We start from the raw sequence: 19,497 nt of genomic DNA, 5'->3' as shown, positions 1-19,497 counted from the left end.
ATTTTCAAACTTTGTGGGAGGAGGTAAATACCAAGGGAGTTTGGCATCATGTTTATTTTTCTTTTAATTTTAGCTTCTCCTTTTATCTTTTCTGCATCTCTGAGTGGGAAGCAAGGAGGGTCAAAGTGCCATGAGCTTATGCCCTTCAGACTAACAGAAGGAAAACACCCATTTCTAGAATCTCTGCTCTACAACCATTATAAGGACACCAATAATTTTATCTTGGTTTTATTCATGTTACTCTGACTGGCTTGATGGAACCTTTTCCCTCAGGATTTGCTTGAATGAAAGCTGATTAATTTACTGAAGTCAATACTGATGATTATTTGGCAGTTGCTGCTCAGGAGACCATGAGAACTGAGGAAGCAACTGCCATTGCATTCACAGAACCAACCAGCTGCAGCAGAATTGGATCTGCAGATAAGTGTTTCTTCCACGGCAGGTTCTTTCCTGCATTTGTTTCTGTTCAGTTAGTTCTCAGAAAGAACTATGGGAAAATAAATTTTTACATAAATTATTCTTCCCAGAAAGCAACTCTGAAACCAAATCTCAGGCTGGCCTGTCTGAAGTTAAGAGTCTGGTGAAAATCTTGCTTCTTTAGAACTCTGCATCCACCATGCTCCTGCCACAGCAATAGGTAGAGGAACAATACCTTGGTGTTTTGTTCCAGGTGGTGAAAGTGCACCAGAGCACTATTGAATCCTACTTGGAAGACATTATCCTGAGTAGCATGGAGAACACAGCTGAAGAACAAGCCAGGGAAGAGATTCAGAGAATGGCTGTAGAAATCAATGACATTGCTTACGAAATGGAAAGTCGGTAGGTTATTAAATGGCACATTAGAGGCTGTTTACAGCAGTTCAGAACCTGCCTGACCATCTGTATCTGTGGTTACATGTATAATCTAAGACATGGGAAGGGCAGAGCAATACTGTTCATGATCATTTCATTAGTGTGACTGCTGTATGGGAACCGCACTATTACTACCTGGTGCACACATATAAATCCATCAGAGCCTTATTTCTATACAGCATGTGCCAGATTCCCTTTGCAAATCACTTGTGGGATCTGTGAATCACCCTTTTTAGACTTCTCCATGCCAATGTGCTGCTGTGACTGAGCTTTAAGTGAATCTGGGAACTGCCTAAAGCAATACCCATTCATACTGGTCTTTTCATTTATTTACACTACTACAGAAAATCTGTTTGAAAGAGATGCTAAAAGATACAGCTATACAGCAGCCTTTCATTCTGGGGTGGCTGTTCTTTAAGAAACTGCCAATTTCCATGGGGGTCAGTCATATTGATGGCTGCCTGACAAGGCACTTTGAGTAGAGTAAGTTGTTGAGAACACCACAGTCTTGTGTTTGGCTGGGGCACCAGCAATGAATACTTTTTAGGACCTGCCAAACCTCCAGTTCAGTTTCTATGCTCTTTTTTTGGAATTAGGCCATAAAAATCCCAATGACACAGTGACTCTCCTATGGTACAGCAGCTGTGTATTTTGTAACTAGATGAATACAACCAGAATGTTGAAATCCTTGGGGAGAATGAAGCGTAGATAATGCATGCAGCCCCTGGGCCAATTGGGAACCCACCAAACACTGGCATGGAAAAGAGCACGGGGACCAGCCAAATGCAGAGTCACAAAAGGGAAGAATTTAGCAAACTCAGCAATGGGCCAAAGACTAAATTGACAGAGAGGCAAATCCTCAGAGGTATCTGCATGTCTAACTCAGTTTCTCATCAGTGAGAACTGGGCTCCTAAATACCTTCAAGGATAAGGAGTCCAGGGTAGTCTTCTCTCTGGAAATACAGCTTTCCAATGCAGTATTGAACACATTGGCAGTGCAGTGCAAATGGGAGTAGTCACAGTGTCACCTATTTGTAGGATAAAGAGAGACCCAGCTGACAATGACTGCCATGACAATAAACTCCCTTGAAAATAGTGACAATATTTAGAAGGGAGTCTTGTGTTTGCAGAGGTGATCTGGAAAGAAAATTAAAATACTAATACCACTCTGCATCTGTTCTGTAGTCGAAATCGCCTACAGTCAGAAGAGATTGTAGCAGAGCTTGTTTATGATTTCCTGATTCCAGAAGCTGAGAAAATGTCTATCAGAGAAAAAGGTAAGGAGTCCAGTAACTTTATTCTCTTTGTGAACTGTTTCACCCTCCTCACACTCCTCACTAAAAGGAAAGATGCAGTGCCAAGAGTTGTTTCAGTTCTCTGAGATTCCTCTTTTACACTGTGCACCTGCATAGAAAGTTAAGCCCTCTGACCCTTTTTCACCAATTTCTCATGAGCTCTAGTCTTTTGAAATGGTGGCCTGAATTCAGAACTGATGTAAATTTGGTGTATCTGCAACAATAAAACTACATGAAAAGAAGCAGCCCATTGCACCTTTAAAAACAATCTGGGAGAAGTCCTTAAGTAGCATGGCTGTGAATTGTCTATTATATGGCAATTTCTAAAAACTGTAGAAGTCTTTAACAGGCAGATTACTTAAACGTATGCCATACATGGAAGGAAGATTATATGCTTTCCTATGCTTCCCCCCCTCAGTTGGTGGAGAGCTAGAAGCAAAGATAAGGCTTTAGGGTTGACTGTAGTGGCATCATGTTTTAAGTAGATAATCTTGCAGTTGTAAAGGATGTTTCTGTTTAGCCAAAATGGAATAGTATCTGTCAAAATACAGAGGGGAAGGCCCTGGAAACCTGTGTATTACATTGAGTATCATGAATAAATGGCTGTTCTTAACTGGGATGATTCCACTGACCAGCACACTCAGAAGACCATGACTAAACCAGTCACTCATAGAAAGTGGATATAATCCAAGAAAAGCAATTGTATCACAATAAAGTCTGAAGTAGTCCTTGCTGCAGTGTACTTCTCTGACTTGAGAACAAAGGCACTTACTTCACTGCTTTTTTTGTTGCTTTGCGAATGAAAACACAAACACTGTAAACACATCTTGTGGTCTCTGAACTGTGCGAACTTCTTCCTTCCTAGTTTGTGTATTTGTCACAACAACGGTATCTATTCAGCAGCTGGCAATTCTGCATAAGCTTAAACCAGCTCCTTTCTCCTTAGCCCTGATCCTGCAAGCCTACCAAAGCAGGTGATGTAATTTTAGTCAATGAAGCCTGCAGCTCAGGCACTAACACACACAGGTTAGCCTGTCTCAGAAAGGAGAACAGAAAGAGAAGACCTGGAGATGGCCTACGATTCTGGACATGCAGAGGTACCAGCAAGGAAGAAAATATGTACTGGGCTTAAATGCAACAGCATCTAATGAACAAAGCACCTCAGAAGCACTCCCAAGCAACAGAGGAAAAAAAATCTTCAAAATCTGTGATAGCTACGGTGGGTTTGCCTGGAAAGCAGAGTTAGACCCAGACAAAAATTAAAGTGGATGCTGGTGGAAGAGCTAGAACAATAGGTGATAAAGTACAAGAGCTCCTTCAAACGTGATCAGGTGAAATTTGCCACAATATTCTTATGACAGCAGACATCAAATGTGAGGAAGAGACCTGGCTCATACTCTCTTCTGCTATTGCTGCATGGGGTGGAGGGGACTCCATACACTTAAGAGATAGCTGAATTCTATCAAATATATGGTCTGATGAGCACACCCTGCTGTAAACGTCCTGCACAGTGATACCTTCAAGGAAGCAGAATCAGTAACTATTCCATGTAAATCCAGAGGAAATGGTATCAAAGAATGGCATTAGATCTCATGAGCACATCAGTGTATTGCCTTTCTGTGGCAGCTTTTAAGCTTTCCCTATAGTGAGCCAGATTATTCATTACAAAACTGTGTTTTAGCAACCTGGCACATGCCTGAGCACACACCTTCCTTGAAACTAGCAGGAAGTGATCTGAGAGCACAGTTGTCTGGCCTGCCAGAGGAGCAAATCCATTTGTAGAACAAAGGTTTGAGGGCCTGCAAGGTCAGTCTTTGCCTACACTGTGGCTTCCCCTTAAACATCTCTATTTTGCCATTACCTAGTCTTTTCTTCTTATTTTTCTTTTCTCCTCTTTTTGTCACATTCCTATGCATAAAAGCAGGGATTATCCAATACTGGCTCATCCTGAAACCCCTCTGCACCTCACTTCTGAACCCTCCCTCACTGGAAGTAGAAGTCAGAATGCTGATATGAAAAAACTTGCTTTTAAAAGGACAGTCACTCACCAACTTGAGCCTGCTTTCTTTTAGATGCCATTCACCGTGGATGGAGGAAGGGACTGCAGCAATACCAGGAGAGTATTCCTGGTATAGTTGATGCAGTTCATGCTTACACGATTGAAGCCAAAATGCCTTGGGTAGAGAAAGCTCTCCGGAGGATTGAGAGCTGGCTGGTGAAGGTCAGCTTTTCAAATGCAAGTGAGATCCAGTTGCATTCATTGTCAACAAAATGGACCTGGGAGATGGATAAACATAAACAGGATGGGTTAGTAACATTGAGCGACTGAGTCAGGGACAGTATGCAGAACTGTATGACAGTATGCAAGACACCAGTGGTTCAGATTCACAGTTAAAGTACAGCTCAGCCTTACAACATAAACAAGCCAAAGCAGCAAGGCAGTCTTGGACTTTTGCAGGGAAGTGACACGATGAGAGCCACAGCTTGTTCCCGCAACGTTCCCCACACCCTCCTCGCAAGCATGCAGTATTTCAATCCCCATGATTGTTTACCAGCATTGTAAGTCTAGAGAAAGAAAGAGGGAACAAAGAAGAGTGAAGAGCAATGAAGAGAATTGTAGGGTGAATGATTTGGCTTGGGTAATTATTTCCCAAGAGGTGAGCTTGAAATATATACAAATGAGATTGGATGAAAACTCTAAAGCACAATAAAGAACAGTCCTGCAGTAGCAAAAGGGAGACGATAAGGTAGGTGACCTGACGTGCCTATACTGTCTCCAAGTGTTACTTTGAACTCAGTTAAGAGTTTCTCAGTGCAGGCAAAACCATAACACAGGAGAGGGCACATTTCAGCTCCAGCCTTCCAGAGACCTGTGGCAATTAACAGACACTGAAGAAGTTATTTTAAAGCCTGTGAACATATCCTGGGCAGTTATGCCCTAAGCTGGAAAGGAAAACACTTTGGCTGTGTTTCCCACTGTGGGGACTAGTTTTCAAAGTGAAATGCAAAGTTGGTTGCTGCTATTAGGTGGCAGTAGAACGCTTTCAGCCAAAGTTAGAGGGGCGTGATTTTTTTTTTTTCCTGAGATAGGCTATTCCACAGCTGCAGGAAGGCTAAAAGCTATCCCTCCCTTCTCCCCTATGGAGAACACTTTGCTGTACATTTCCAAGTAAAAGCCTTATCTCTTTTTATGCACAGTGAGGCAGTCCCAAAGAAAACACATCTATGCTGCTCATCAGATCATCCACAGGGGCATAGAGAAGGTAGTGGCTGATCTGGCACCGCATCGGGAGACGTCTGCCAGCAAGATAAAGGGAGATTCTCCTGCTGGGACAGCTAGCACTGCTGGGAGTGGGGCAGCTGCTGGACCAAGTGCAGCTGACAGCACTTGCTCTGCCCCAGTTGCACAGGAACTAGCTAAACTTCTGTGCAAAGGAAGCCCAGGGGAGACAGCAGTGAACCCTTCTGATGGATCACACAAGGATCCCACAGCCTCCTAGACACTGCAGGCGAGCCAGGTGAGTTTCCCTTCCCCTCTGTGATTTGAGCTCAGAGCATGGTGACAAGAGGGAAGCACATTATATTTACTTTTTTCAGGGCACCCAGAATGGAAAATCCTCTCCCTCCCTTGGGCTGTCCCTCCTACTGCCTGCCAGCACTCTTGTCCTGGAACCACTCTGTGTACATTTTGGTGTGGCAGCCCCAGTCCAGCCCCCTCCACCCCCTCCCCAACTAGCTTTGGACCTCATTAGCTAATTTTCCTCTTCTGATTATTACGAGAAGCTTGAGTGAGAAAGCAGTGTTAGCATTCCTTGTTTGTTTTCCTGGCACAGACCAATAAAGATCTGCACCTGGGCTTTTGATGGTATTTTCTTGCATCAGTAACCTTAAATGAAAAAATATTCCAGCAGTGGGAAATTTTGAGTTGAGACCATACACAGAGTCTTTTCTCAAGCATGTCCCACTGATTTGCTTAGTGGAGTAAAGCACAGAGTGGCTTCCTGCATTAGCGCTGCTATTAATAAAGGGTCGAAGCTGAATGAAAACAGTCAGATCTTGCATCATCATTTCACATAATTAGTCTTTGCATAAAGAAGAGGCACCCTTGACCTCAGCAGAGTGGTTCCTGCCAAGCAGGCAGTGTCTGGCACTAATAACTAAGGCTAGGTGATAGCAGAATGACGTGGTGGGGGCTGATGTAACTTGTGCGAAGAACCCATTAGCCAGTGCTTATGGCTTTTCCAGAAATGTTACTCTTTGGGCTGACCTCTTCTTGGTTTTTATCATCCCAAAGGAGAACAATTCTGGAAAGAATCTTATTTTTCTTAGAACAGTGTTAGTCACTCTGGCTTTCCAGCTCCAGGGAACTGTGCAGAAAGGATGCTGGCTTTGCCTTGTTTGCAAGCATGGGGGTGCTCCAGCTCAGGATGTCAGAAATCAGCAGGCTGCAGACAGGCGCAGTGCATGTGATCAGAGAGCTGTCAGGGACTTGCTCAGCTCTCCAGCACTCACCTGTCAAAATTCCTGAGGTCTGTGGGTTTAGCATCTGAACAGTACATTTACACCCATACCGACATCAAACGCACCAGCTTTTGGAGGAGCAGGCACAGCCACAACGCCACACCCAAAATGCTTACTCACTGATGGCTGCAACTTATGCAACAAATAGCAATATTAGCTCTCAGTGCTAACCTGATAAGGGGCTGATCTCCGTGTACGTCCATCGTTTCTCTGTAATTGATAGTCCGTTCGTTATGCTGGGTAGGTAAAGCCTCACGCGTGGTCCAGCTAACTAATCCTGAACATAGCACTGCTCCTTCAAAACACAAACCAGCAGCTGGTGAAAAAATTCAGACTCGTTAGTGCATTCCTGGAAAAATTTTGTGTCAGGTTTCTGTTTTGTGGAGTGACTTGGGAGGGCAGGAGGCAGGGAGGAGAGAGAGGGAGAGCAGGAAAAAAGTCTGAATACCCGCATATTCAACTGATCTGTAAGTAAGAACTGGCGAGAGGAAAATGGGAGCCGCACCAAGAAACCATTGCTGGTCTCCAGATCATCGAACCAGGGGCACCAGGTGACTGGTGGGGTCAGGCAGCTTGTGTAAGTACTGCAAAAGCTCGCAGGAGTCAGAGATGGGTCAGGAGTTTTGGTTAGGACTCTGTGAGGATGATCCCGTTGGGGTTTGGGAATGTGGGAAAACTCTCATAGCATACATAGCTAGTCAGTAAAAGGAAAGGTAGCAAATGCAAAAACATAGAAAGAAACACTCTCCCTGGTGTGGGAGGAAAAGCTGTGCAGGGATCGGCTTTTTTGCCTCAGGCCACCTTGGACAAATTTAGCCTGGCTGAAAGAGGGGGGGATAGCATGAATCACAAGATCCAGTGTAATAAGAGAGACATGGAAAACTTGATGCAGCAGAACAGTAGAACAGGAAGACCAATCCATTGAGGCATTTACTGTATTTCTGAGATGGTATGTCGAAATAAACATTCTCCATGTGTCTCGTCATACAATTTGACGTGGTTTTAAAAAGATAAGAAGTATTCCAACAGGTGTGGGAATGGATGTAGGTGGCAGCACTCTTGTCTTCTGCAGGGATACAGCCCTCTGCACGACAGCGAGGGGGCAGGGGACTCCAGATGCTATGCACAGGCTGAGCTATAAATGTCTTGGCTGCTGTTATGAGTTAAGGGACACTGTCTGGGTAAAGCCATCTTTTCCACATGACATTGCCTAGCACGTAAACTGAAGGCCACGGCAGGATTCTTGCAGGAAACTCTGCTCTAGAAACTGCTTTCAATTGTCATGTGTGGGGTTTTTTTTCAAGCTTTGCAGAATGTGCTTTGAGAAAGAAAACGAGCACAGTGAGAGGGAATTGGGATCATAAATCAACAGCACAAGAATGCACCATTCCCTCTCCTAGCAGGAGCCAGAACAACCCTGGGGAAGAGCCCGTACCCCGAAACAAACACAGCAGATGCCTCCAGGGCTGCACCAATACAGTGGAAACACTGGGGATATTCCGCTTGTCCCGCTTTTCTTTCACCAGCTGCCCGCTGGGAGGGAGCCTGGCTGTGCCGTTCTGCAGGCTTCTGCATCCTGGCAGGTGCGGGAGACGGGCTGAACCAAACGAGCCTCTGGGGTCAGTGCTGTGAGAATGGTGAAAAATCGGTCTCTTTGCAGTAACTGAATGAATGCAAATTGTCTCAGACCTTCCCTGCCGATATGGCTCTTGCAGCGTGGAAGGAGGAAATCCTATTGCCATAACTACAGTTCAGCCCAGCAAGAAGGACTTGCAGTAGGACAACTGGAAGCCAACGTACCTTTTTTGCTGGACACTTACTATAGCTACATTTTTGTCAACATAAAACCACAACAAACCCATGCTCTGCCTCTCTCCAGCCTATCTTAAAAGCAACGTGACCATCACAAAAGTTGCTGCTGTAGACCTGGCTGTGGTGCTGATGAAAGAGTTCCCGCCGCTTTCTGTGCGCTGCTGTTTCCTCCGCTCCTGTTCTGGCAAGTGCACAGGATCTGCCTGCTACTTTGTTGGGCTCAATTCAGCCCTCACACAACTTTGGGGGGGCTGTGTGTGGGGGTGGGGGTGTAACCCCACAAGTATCGTCCTCGCATGCCAAAGGGTTTTAACAAAGCCCAATTGCACTAACTTCGCCTCCTCCCAGTCCTTTCTCCCTGCTTCCACCAAGATCCTGTCCATGCAGCTTTTCCTGCGTTTTTCTGAACAGTGAGTCAGTATCTTCTCGGCACCCACCAGCCTCCCCACCTCAGTGCCCTCCAGAGTCAGGCCTGGGCTTGGAAGAGGAGCTGTTGTTTCATACCCATGCTCTCCACCCCACAAGACGCAGGAATTGTTCTGAACGTCTGCCAAAACCACCAACTCCTCGAGACATTAATGTGTACACCTAGACTAGTAAATTCAGTTTGCCTGGGAGCACTCTGGACCAAGGCCCCCACCTCTCCTCACAGCCACTGCCGGGAGCAGAACTGGCAGGGAAAGCATCTCAATGGCCACTGTTTGGGTGGGAGAGAAAACCCCAGCAGGCCGATGGAAGGGTGTACGCTGAAACCCAGGGAGGAGAGGCAGCTCTGGCTCTCTGCTCCGATCGTATCATTTGTTCCCTCTCATTCTTCCTATTCTCCCACAGGCTGCATCAACCCCACGCACCTCTTCCCCACCTCCTCTGCCTGCAGTCCAGGCCACTTCTCTTGGCCCGTTCCCACGTGCCAAAGCCCGGTCCTTCACGTAGCACTCGGAAGGGATGTCCCGGTCCCGTTTCCTTCCTGGGCTGCTCACCTGTATCCACTTGTTACCCAGGGCCAGAGCCCTCCCCGGCCAGCCTGGCTCAGCGCACCATCCCCAACAGAGCTGAGAGCTGCGACGGCCCCTGCAAACACTCACCATCGCGGCTGGCCACTGGTCCACGGCTGGTTGGACCTGTTGCACAGCCCAGCCTATGCCCAGCCGTCTGAGATTGATCACATCTAGTTCCCCCAATGGGGAGCTTTCATAGCAGCCTGCACTCCTTGCCCATCCTGGAGCTCCTCGGTCAGTGCTGGGTGCGGGGATGTTCATCCTCTTCCTTGGGGTAGCGGCTGGAAGCGTGCGGTGCTACCTGCAATGCAAATTGCAGTGAGCTAATTGCAGCTGCGCAGCAAAGACGCGATGCTGTTGCTCTTGGTGACGTCAGCGCTGAGCATGAACAACACCAGTGCTCTGAATACAGATGCAGTGAGAAGCCTGAAATATTTAACCAGTGCTCTTACGTAGCCTCTAAACTGAGAGCGCACTAAACCTTCTCCGAAATACCCTTCTCGGCCAGCATCCTCTCACTCTCCATTTTACATCACTAGCATTTGGAAAGCAGCTGCTCCCACCAGCGTTATGGACACTGAAAAGCTGCATTCGCTCCTCTCTTCTTAAGTTGCTGCAGGATTGATCCTAAGAACGAATCTCCCTTTTGCTTATTACTGAGCCAGTTGTAGCCAGCCCTTCCCTTTAAAGCCTCCTGCAAACACCATGTTTGCTCCTTACCTATTGAAGCCTTTTTCCACCTGTCCACATAATTTTTCTGCCTCCAGCCAAATGCAAACCATTTTTCATTGCTGTGCAGGCCCCAAATTTGTTGTCTCCAGCAGAAACAACTTCTACTGACCAACCAGTTCCTAGGCCTGGTGCCAGAAAAACAAAAATCTTGAAAGAGGAATGAGGTGCAACTGAGATGGTCCAAAGACTCCCCAGCTGGGTAGTCCCCTTCATTTCCAGAGACTGCTAACAAATGGCAGCATCCCAAATAACATCAATGATCTCCTTGAGCAAAAATGCCTTCAGACAAACCAGGTTTTGCCAGCAATCACCGTCCGCCTCCCAAGCACTCTTGCCTGGCAAAGGATTTGGTTACAGGAATGAGCTGCACAAGGGAGGAGGAGGAGGACATGCCTGCTCCTATGCTGTAGAAAACAGAATCATAGAATTGCTTAGGTTGGAAAAGACCTTTAAGATCATCAAGTCCAACTGTTAATCCAGCACTGCCAAGTCCACCACTAAACCACATCCCTAAGCGCCACATCTACACATCTTTTAAATACCTCCAGGGATGGGGACTCATCCACTTCCATGGGCAGCCTGTTCCAGTGCGTGACAACCCTTTTGGTAAAGAAATTTTTCCTAATATCCAATCTCAGCCTCGTCTGGCGCAGCTTGAGGCCATTTCCTCTTGTCCCATTGCTTGTTACTTGGGAGAAGAGACCAACACCCACCTCACTACAACCTCCTTTCAGGTAGTTGTAGAGAGCGATAATGGGGCAGCTGACGTGCTGGTGAGAGGAGGATGAATACCTCTTGCTTCCTCTCAAGCTCACGTGCCATTCCCACCACACATCTGACCCTACCTCGCTCCCTGCAGCCCCGGCCTCCCTCTGACAAGGCCTGCCACGTGTTCCTGTGTCAGCAGCAGGCATCTGGACCCTGTGAACCCTCACCACATGGAGGTGGTGTAAAGCACAGGGCATTCAAGCAGCAAGCTAAGATGAACAGTCCTGTTCTAACTCCTGGATTCCACCAGTTTTTAAAAACTTTGCTCGGGGGAAAAAAAAAACCGAACCTACCCAAACCCCTCCATCTCTCTACTTAGTAATCCATTACATACCCAGACCCCAGGCCCTGCCACCATGCGCAGGGCCCGTGGCTCCTCTGCTTGGAAGGGGCTGGGCTCTAGCAAGCAGCTCTGCCTGGGGACGAGGTCTCATTTGCCCACGGCCACATTTTCTCACTCTGTGGCAAGTGAGGGGGCTCTGCAAGAAGCCCTGGACTCGGGCAGGATGCCCTGCTGCGTCTCTCCTAACAGAGCACCCTGGTCGCAAATGCTCTGCTGCAGCCACTCGCAAGCTTCCACAAGGGAAGAAGAGGTTGGTTGTTTTCCACCTACCTTGTTCTGGAGGACCCAGCCTTGCCTCTGGAGAGCGTGAGAGGAGACGGGTATTGCAGAGAGCGGGGAATCCCTGAAAGAGAAGGCTTTCACTCCACTAACCGCATGGGAGACTGACCCAGCTGAATGCAGGCTCTCACGGGGCAGTCGGATATACCAGGAAGAAAACATCTGTGCCAGGACATCAGGAGTTAGCTGGGCATGCAACAAGATCCAAGACTGCATTCCTGCATTGACCAAAGGTCTGTGTTTGCTGTGGAAGTCCGACTCTCCCTTATGCCCCTGACGACTGTCACCTGCACTGTCTCCTGCAATGAGCACCAGCAGGAGTTTGTTTGGGGGTCCGGTCTCTTCCAAAGTCTCAGCAGTTGTATGACATTCACAACAAGACGTGAGCCTGGGTTTCCTGCCGTGCCCTGTGCAGTGTTGCTACCTACGCACCTTCCTTTCCCACCAGAGCTCGGCTTCGGCGCCAGGTCGGGTCTGACCCTGCAGCCTTTGGGCACGACTGGTTTAGCAAAGCCAGCAAAGATGGAGCAGCCCTGCCCTTGCCAGGAGCACCACCCCCCAAGGCTAGCGAGGGAAGACGGGACGATGACCCAGCCAAGCCCTTCCCGGAGCCAAGGGAGGGAAGCGAGGTTCAAGGCTGGCTAATGAGGTTGTGTACCATCTGCTGGGCTCGCCTCCTCCGAGCAACTGGACTTGGTGCTTCAGACACAAATGGCGGCGTTCCCACTCTCCCCTCCGCATTTCACAGCTTGCTTCCCTCCTCCTTTGTGGCTCTTGTTCTCCCACAGAAAGCGACTTGGCCCTTACCACCAGCAGCCCAAACGCTGTCACCTTCCAGATAACAAATGGTGCCAGTAGCCTTGATGCTGACTTTTAATTCCAACCCAGATGGCTGGAAGTTTGGTCGATAAAGACAAAGCATTTCAGTGGAGCAGACTTTTGTACCACATTCAGCTCGGTACCACTTTGCGTTTGGATTAGCATTTCAAATCAAAGGCGTCAGTCACTGACAACTGAGTGGATTTGAACCTGGTTTACAGGCAGGTCTCAAAAGGTATTTTCACATGGGGAATGGCGACAGAACGACTGTTCCCTAGAAGGTTGTGCGGGGAGTGGCTCTTGATGCTGATGTATTTCGTTGTATCTTTTAAAAAGGTGATTGGGATGAAACTATAAAAGTCCCATTGATGTTTGCAGGAATTACAACGGGAGGGATTGACAGATAAACTGGACAATTGCAGGCTCCACACAGAAAGATGAATGCAATCCTCAGGTAAGGAGACAGAGAGGCACCAGCTGCAAGATGCTCTCTAGTGCCTTTATTTGATGCTGGGGAGATTGTAGGAAACCTCTGGCTGGTTTTGGTACCCACTGCCTAAGGAAGGGTGTTAAAAAGAATTGTGGAGGAGATACAATTGGGAAGATTAGAAAGATGTGAAGGAGCTTAAGATCCCCTTCCAGTCAGCTTAGCAAAAAGTTACGTGGTGACTAGGTCCCAGTCAAGGGGCTCTGACATTCAGAAGAGAGATCCGAGACTGGAGCAGAGAGTTCCTGTGCAAAGACAGCGAGAGAGCCCACAGCTCACATCCACGGTGAGAAGTTCAGAAGAGACAGGAGGCCGCAGTGCATGTGTGTCTAGAAAACAAAAGTGCCCAAGGATAATTAATCACCACCCCAAATTTCTGAGGATTGTGATGAACTCCCCATCAGCGGCAAACTTTAAATCAATAAACTCACCTGAGGTGCTGTAGTTCAGGCAGGGGTGCCTTTGCAGATATAACTGGCCACCCTTAGTGCCAGGGGCCGGAGGGGTTGAGCAGAGCAGCCCAGGTCTCGGCACAGGAACCCCGGTGATGTGGGACCGAGGTAAGCGAAGGGACAGCAGCAGCCGGTCACCTGAGTTGCTTCTGGGGCGGCCAAGCTGCAGGCAGCTGCCTGGCCCCCCTGCCCCAGTCTCCCAGGGCCTGCCAGAGGCCGAACAAAACGAGACCCGTGCCCCCGTCAGTGAGCCGGGGCGGGCTGGCACTGCCTTGAGGGGCACAGCTTCAGCACCCAGCAGGGGAGAGAACAGCACCCAAACGGCTTAGCTGGGGGGAGCCAGCCTGTAGCAGCAAGCGGCGGGGGGTGTCCGAGGGAGCCGAACGCAACACTTACGGTACGGACCCACCACGGGCGTCAGCCGCCCCCTCACCGCTGGCTGCCGGGTCCAGGGAGCAGGGGACGCCTGGCCCTGCCGAAGCGCCAGGCTTCACCCGCTCAGTCCTGTAACGCACCGACCAGCTTGCGACCGGCAGCCTCTTCCCCAGTCCCGGCTGCGTTTGGGCACAGGCGGCCTTTCTGCTGAAACCAAGGTCTCTCCCCGAGCAGCCGTCTAGAGACGGCTGTCCCCGTGTCCCAGCAGCGCGTCCCTGTCCTGGGCATGGCCGGGACCCTGCTTCCCGCCCCGCTCCCACCTCTCCTGGAGGAGCTCTGCAGCGGAGGCTCCAGCCCGGAGCCCAGCAGAGGAGGTTTCATGGGGACGACCGCGGCTCATGGCACACGAACAAACCAAGAAGAGCCTCTTTGCAATATAAATTTGTTTTTATTGAAGCAGCAGTCACATGACCTCGCATCTAGCCTTTAGGATAGCGACAGAATGGATTCGGCCAGGTCAGCCAGCCCAAAAAAGGATTTTATTTATTTTTTTTTTTTCTTTTTTCTTTTGCACTAATAGACATGTCATGTTTAATACATACATTATCCAGTACCGGAAACCCAACTCAGAGATAGCTACGTGCTGATTTGCTGGAGGAACGGTCCACTGGACGTGGTCTCGACAAACTTTACAGATCACCACCAAATAACATTACTAATGGGATCAAACGATTTAAAAAAAAAAAAAAAATCCAAACAACCATGAGTGCAGGATTCAAAGCCAGCAGTTTACACAGGTTCTTAAGTTCATATCTATAGGTGGACGGTAATGGAAGATCAGTTGGTTTTAATTTGAAATATTTGTGTCCCAGGGTTCCTCTCTCCATCAAATCAAACGGTATCATAGACAAGCTGGCACCTCTTGAAAAATAGCATGGAATAACACAGCTCATTTAAGAAAACATGCTTATTTCTTGTGGTTTTTCTTTTAATTATTATTACAAAGATTCACGTCCACCTATTCTTGCAGAGTGGAAAGAAGCGTGAGGGCAAGGAACAAGGGGGTGGAGAAGGGAGAGGAAGAGGAGGAAAGAAAGGGGCAAGTTTTTGAAATAAAGACCACACACTTGGTATTTTTTAAATTTCATTTCCAGGCTAACCTACTTTTTATTTAATGCAAATTACAGTACCAGTTAACTATTTCCGAACCGAGTCACACAGAACAAAACATATTTACAAGGGGAATGGGGCGGGGGAAATAATAAAACATTAAGCATACTTTCCACAAAAAAAGTTTATATTTAAAATGAAAAAAAAAAAAAAAATCAGTCACAGAGGCATTCAAGTAGTAATAATGTTATACAGGTTTTGCTTTTCCTTTAAATCAAGACAGATTTGCACAAGTGTATGCAATAGTTTGTATACAACCCACAGTCCTTAATATATATATATATATTTTTAGATTTCTGTTTTTAAGATGGAAGTGGTCACGCTAATTGGTGTGTACAGGCCCAAGTGATCCATCAGCAACACATTAATGAACGCAAATTTTACAGGCAAGCAAATTATATATATATAAATATATTTTTTATATATATATATATATATATTAAAAATAAATTGAGAAAGACCAACACAAGGAAGCTACTTTTCTCGAGCTAACCCCTTAGGTACTGTTTTCCTTTCCTGTCGTTTTGCTGTTATTGCAGTGTTGCAAAACGAAGCCAACTACGACCAGAACCGGCTTAGAGCCCCGTGGAAATCAGCTGCCACCCCAGGGGTACCTGCTGGCAGCCTGTGAAAGGCAGAGCCCGGAGCAAATACCACACTGTGCTTTTTCTCATCAGCTTTTCCTTTTTCTCCATGGTGGCTGAGGTTCCTAGTACAGCAGTACAGGAGTCTGACAGGCTGCTTGACTTCTACTTTTCCAAGTACTGAAAACCAGGGGGAAATTTCAGTTGCAAGTCGCAGGCACCTGCCGTTATTTTAGGTAAAGCTTGGCTTCGGAATAAGGGGACAAAGTGTTCGGGGATCTTCTATCAGCCAATTTTCTTTTGCAGGTCATTTTTTTTTTTTTTTTTTTCCTTCCCCTAGCAAGGTAGGTAAGTTTAATATTAGAGAACACCAGCGTCTTGACTGGGTGTCCATCGGGGGAGACAGACTGCGATCGAGTCCGGCTCAGAGACCCACGCCACAGCAGGGCTGACGTAAAGGACAGATCAAGACCAGACTGGGTTAAAAACAAGCCCGAAAGAGAGTAAAAGAAGAGAGGGACAGCTCTGAGCGGACTGTCGCCAACAGCTTGGCATCACTGACCTTCGTGTCACCAGAAAGAAAGTGCAGCCTCTGCTTCACTGGAATGAACACGAGATGCTTCGAAATAAAACAGCAACCTTTGGTTTGGTAAAGAGTTAAGTGTTTTCCCATTCAAGACAATCTTATGTGGAATACTAACAAGGTAGTAAAACACAAGCAAACTAGTTTTAGAAACAAGGCCTTCGTGCTGGGCACAAGAAATCAAGAGTCATGTTAAACTTATCTAAAGAGAACAAAAGTGACTTTGGGGGGTGGAGGGGGGGAAACAGGGAGAAGAGAACGGGCTCAGAAAGTCCCCCCCGGCAGAGAACCACCACCGCGGTCTCCTACAGCGACGCCCCTGCTCCTCCGGCGGCCGGGCGGCTCCGAGCGCAGCACGGGTCTGGGGGGCTTCCCCTCCCCGGGGTCCTTCCCGCCCACGGGGCCCGGCCGCTGCCCCCGGCACAGCCGCGGGGAGGTGGGGATGCCGAGCCGCCTGGGAGCCGCTGCCGCCCGTGGGCGCAGGACCGGGGGGGAGAGGCGAGCAAAGTCTGAAGGGGCCGCGAGGGCGAGCGCCCGAACGAAACCGGTCGCTGCTAGCGGGAGGAGGAGAGGGCAGGGTGGGCAACTCGGAGACGTCCGGAAGAACGCCGCGGCTCCGGTGAAATGGGTGACGGTGGAGGCGGTTTCCTTTCGTTCCGCTGCTGATCAGGGTATCACCGAAACCTTACAGCACTCAAAGAGTTAGAAAGCGGGGCGGTGGGGAGCCAAGATGCGGGTTTGGGGTGGGAGACATCATTAATAAAGGGGCGGGAGGGGAAAAAAATTCAAAAAATCATGGAAGCGAAGGCACTCCAAACTATATAGATACACTATACATCGCTAGAGTTATTGTTACAATAATACAGGCCGGTACCTACTGTACAGAGTTAAAACTATATGGCTTTAAAAAGCTCGTCTACATTTTGTCTGATTATTAAACAGAATCACTGCCCTGAACGGTAACTTTTTGCTCATTAATAACAGTTCCTGGGTCCACATATTTACATACAAAAAAATAAAACTCAAAATTCAAAAACAACCAAAAAGAATAATGTACAAGCTTGAATTTGGTGAGGAGCTTTGTTTTTTTTGTTGTTGTTTTTTTTTTTTGTTTTTGTGGTTTTTTCTTCTTATTTACAAAAAAAGGTTATTCAAAGACCTGGATCTAACTTGTATAAAAGAGTGTGTGATCCTGCCATGATCCTTGAAAAAAAGAAATAAAACCAGAGGGGCACCCCCGACCCTCCCCCCAGCCTAACACACGCACAAGACACACACAGACGCCGGCACAGTCACAAAACCAGAGAGAAAAGCTCTTAACTCCCCTCTGCCAGTCTTAAACAAAAAGGTAAAACGAAAAAGAAGAAAAGCCACATTTCCTGGCACAAGCAGCAATTTTTCTTCATTATTTTTATTACTTTTTTTTTCTTCTTTTTTTTTTTTTTTTTAAATTTTTTAAGAGACTCTGTAATTTACTGCCTCCAAATAACAGCGTCTGTGGCCAATGCTTCAGCGGTCTCACCTATACAGCAGATCCATACCCCACCACTGTCCTACTTTTTGAGTCTCCTGCATCTATTTGGATCACTGGGTCAGCCAAGCCCCTTCACTTACCTTTCGGGACACTGACTAGCCGAGCTCTCGTGTTAAGGTGCTCTTCAGCCCCTTCTATTAAGTTGCACGTAAGGATGTGGAAAGCCTTCCGTTTCTAAACGTGGGTGTGCTTTCCTTTGCAGCCAGGCAGAATTTAACGACAGCTCAAAGCTTTAAAGCCTTGTTTTTTTCCCCCCGTGTGTGCCCGATAGCAGATTGCCGAGGGGTATAACGTGAGGGTTTATCGGTTTCACGGTAGGTGGTCACTCACCTCTTGAAACGGCTCCCGCCTCCCCAAAACCCCCTGCGTGTCAGGCAGGAGGGAGAGGGCAGGGCTTTCATCAGTTCCAGGGCTGCTAAGAGACAGTTTCCAAAAATTCCCACATCAACAGGATAAAAGGTACAAGAAGAAACACGCCGAGCTTGTGAGCAAAACCCCTGCCGCCCCCGCGGCGGCCGAGCTTGCCGAAGCCGCTACTGCTGGCTACCCCCGGGCCGCGCAAAGGTCCGCCCGTTCCCGAAAAGCCACTGCTTGCCTTAGAGATCCGCAGGTTGAGTAAGAGCTCGAAAAGCACCAAAGGCAACTACAGTTTCTCTGAAGGAGGATAAGGCTGGAGCGGACACCACCCGCAAGCCTACGACAAGATCAGGTCTCCGAAAGTCTCGTTTCTATGCCGCGGCTGCGTCCGGCCGCTCACCTGACCCTTTCCCGAGGAATATTGCTTTGACTTCAGGAAGAGAGACGTGGATGCTCACACCACACGCCGTCGCAGGAGGAAACCTGGACCCTGAACAGAAGGACTAGAACAAGCATTCACCTTGCACTTCAGTCAGACTGTTTCAAGATCATAGACAAAATAAAAAAAAGCAGTATTGTATCTATGTATACATGTATATATTTATATAATATATATACACACACACTCATATATAGCCAGCTTTCCTACAAGTCAGCAGGTACAAATTACTGTCGAGAGCACTCCGATGTGTGTTTTATTAATATTCTACCAATGTAAAAACATAATGGCGACGTGGCAACACGCATCAATAAATAGAGATCAAAAAAAGCAAGAGGTTAAAAAAGATGAAATTAAATACAGATTCTAGCTGTGGATTTAAAATCAGAACTATCATAGAATGTGGCATCCTGCAAGTTAAAACTGCAGTTAAAAAAAAAATATTACAAAATAAACCAGTAGACTGTTACAGTTCACATTATAAACCCTGGTGTCCTTTTCCTGTACGCACCTTGGGAAAGGGAAGCCTGTTCAAATCAGGGGGGGGTGGGGGGGTGGGGAAAGCCAAAACCCCAAGCTTTCACAGTGGCCACTTTCCAAAAAGTCCCTTAATGTCCCCGGCTGGGCCCCCGCCCCCTCCGAGGATTTTGTTCGTCTGCTCTTCTCTGCTGAAGACGGGAGCTGACCGGCCGCCTCCGCCGGCCGTTTCGCCCTGCACCGGCCCGCGACGTGGCGGGCAGGAGCTGCGGCTGGGCAAAGGAGCTGCTTCAGTAAAGCTAACCGCTTGTGTTCGTGCATGTGTGTGTATTATATTATATATAACCCACTTGGGCAAGACTTTTCCCATAGTGAAGCTGCAGGTTTCTTCATCGCTAGCACTGATTTTTAAAACGAAAGGCTTCCACTAGCGGTTCAAGCCGTGGACACACGGCAAACCCTCCCCCCCACCCCACAGCAACCTATTTTCCTACCACGTCGCCCGCTCCCCACACCGAGCCGGGGCAGTTCTTCAGACAACCTGGGATATGGATTCGCTGACAAGAAACACTGAGCTCTGTTGAATGACCCTTGCTAAGCTCCCGACCAAATTCAAGCTG

At 47.8% G+C, this 19,497-nt stretch overlaps 1 protein-coding gene across 2 annotated transcripts in view; it reads left to right on the top strand.

Moving 5' to 3' along the window:
* Positions 1–5,647, top strand: part of CFAP91 (cilia and flagella associated protein 91) — a 29,959-nt gene extending 24,312 nt beyond the window's left edge. For both annotated transcript variants that reach the window (XM_075725295.1, XM_075725288.1), the window contains 3 exons: positions 671–819; positions 2,038–2,129; positions 5,346–5,647. In XM_075725295.1, the coding sequence (XP_075581410.1) occupies positions 671–819; positions 2,038–2,129; positions 5,346–5,647 (543 nt within the window). The remainder of the gene's footprint in view (positions 1–670; positions 820–2,037; positions 2,130–5,345) is intronic.
* Positions 5,648–19,497: the final 13,850 nt, after the last annotated feature.

This window comes from Pelecanus crispus, chromosome 1 (assembly GCF_030463565.1).
Source record: "Pelecanus crispus isolate bPelCri1 chromosome 1, bPelCri1.pri, whole genome shotgun sequence".
Lineage (NCBI taxonomy): Eukaryota > Metazoa > Chordata > Aves > Pelecaniformes > Pelecanidae > Pelecanus > Pelecanus crispus.
This window is presented reverse-complemented; position numbering and strand designations above follow the sequence as displayed.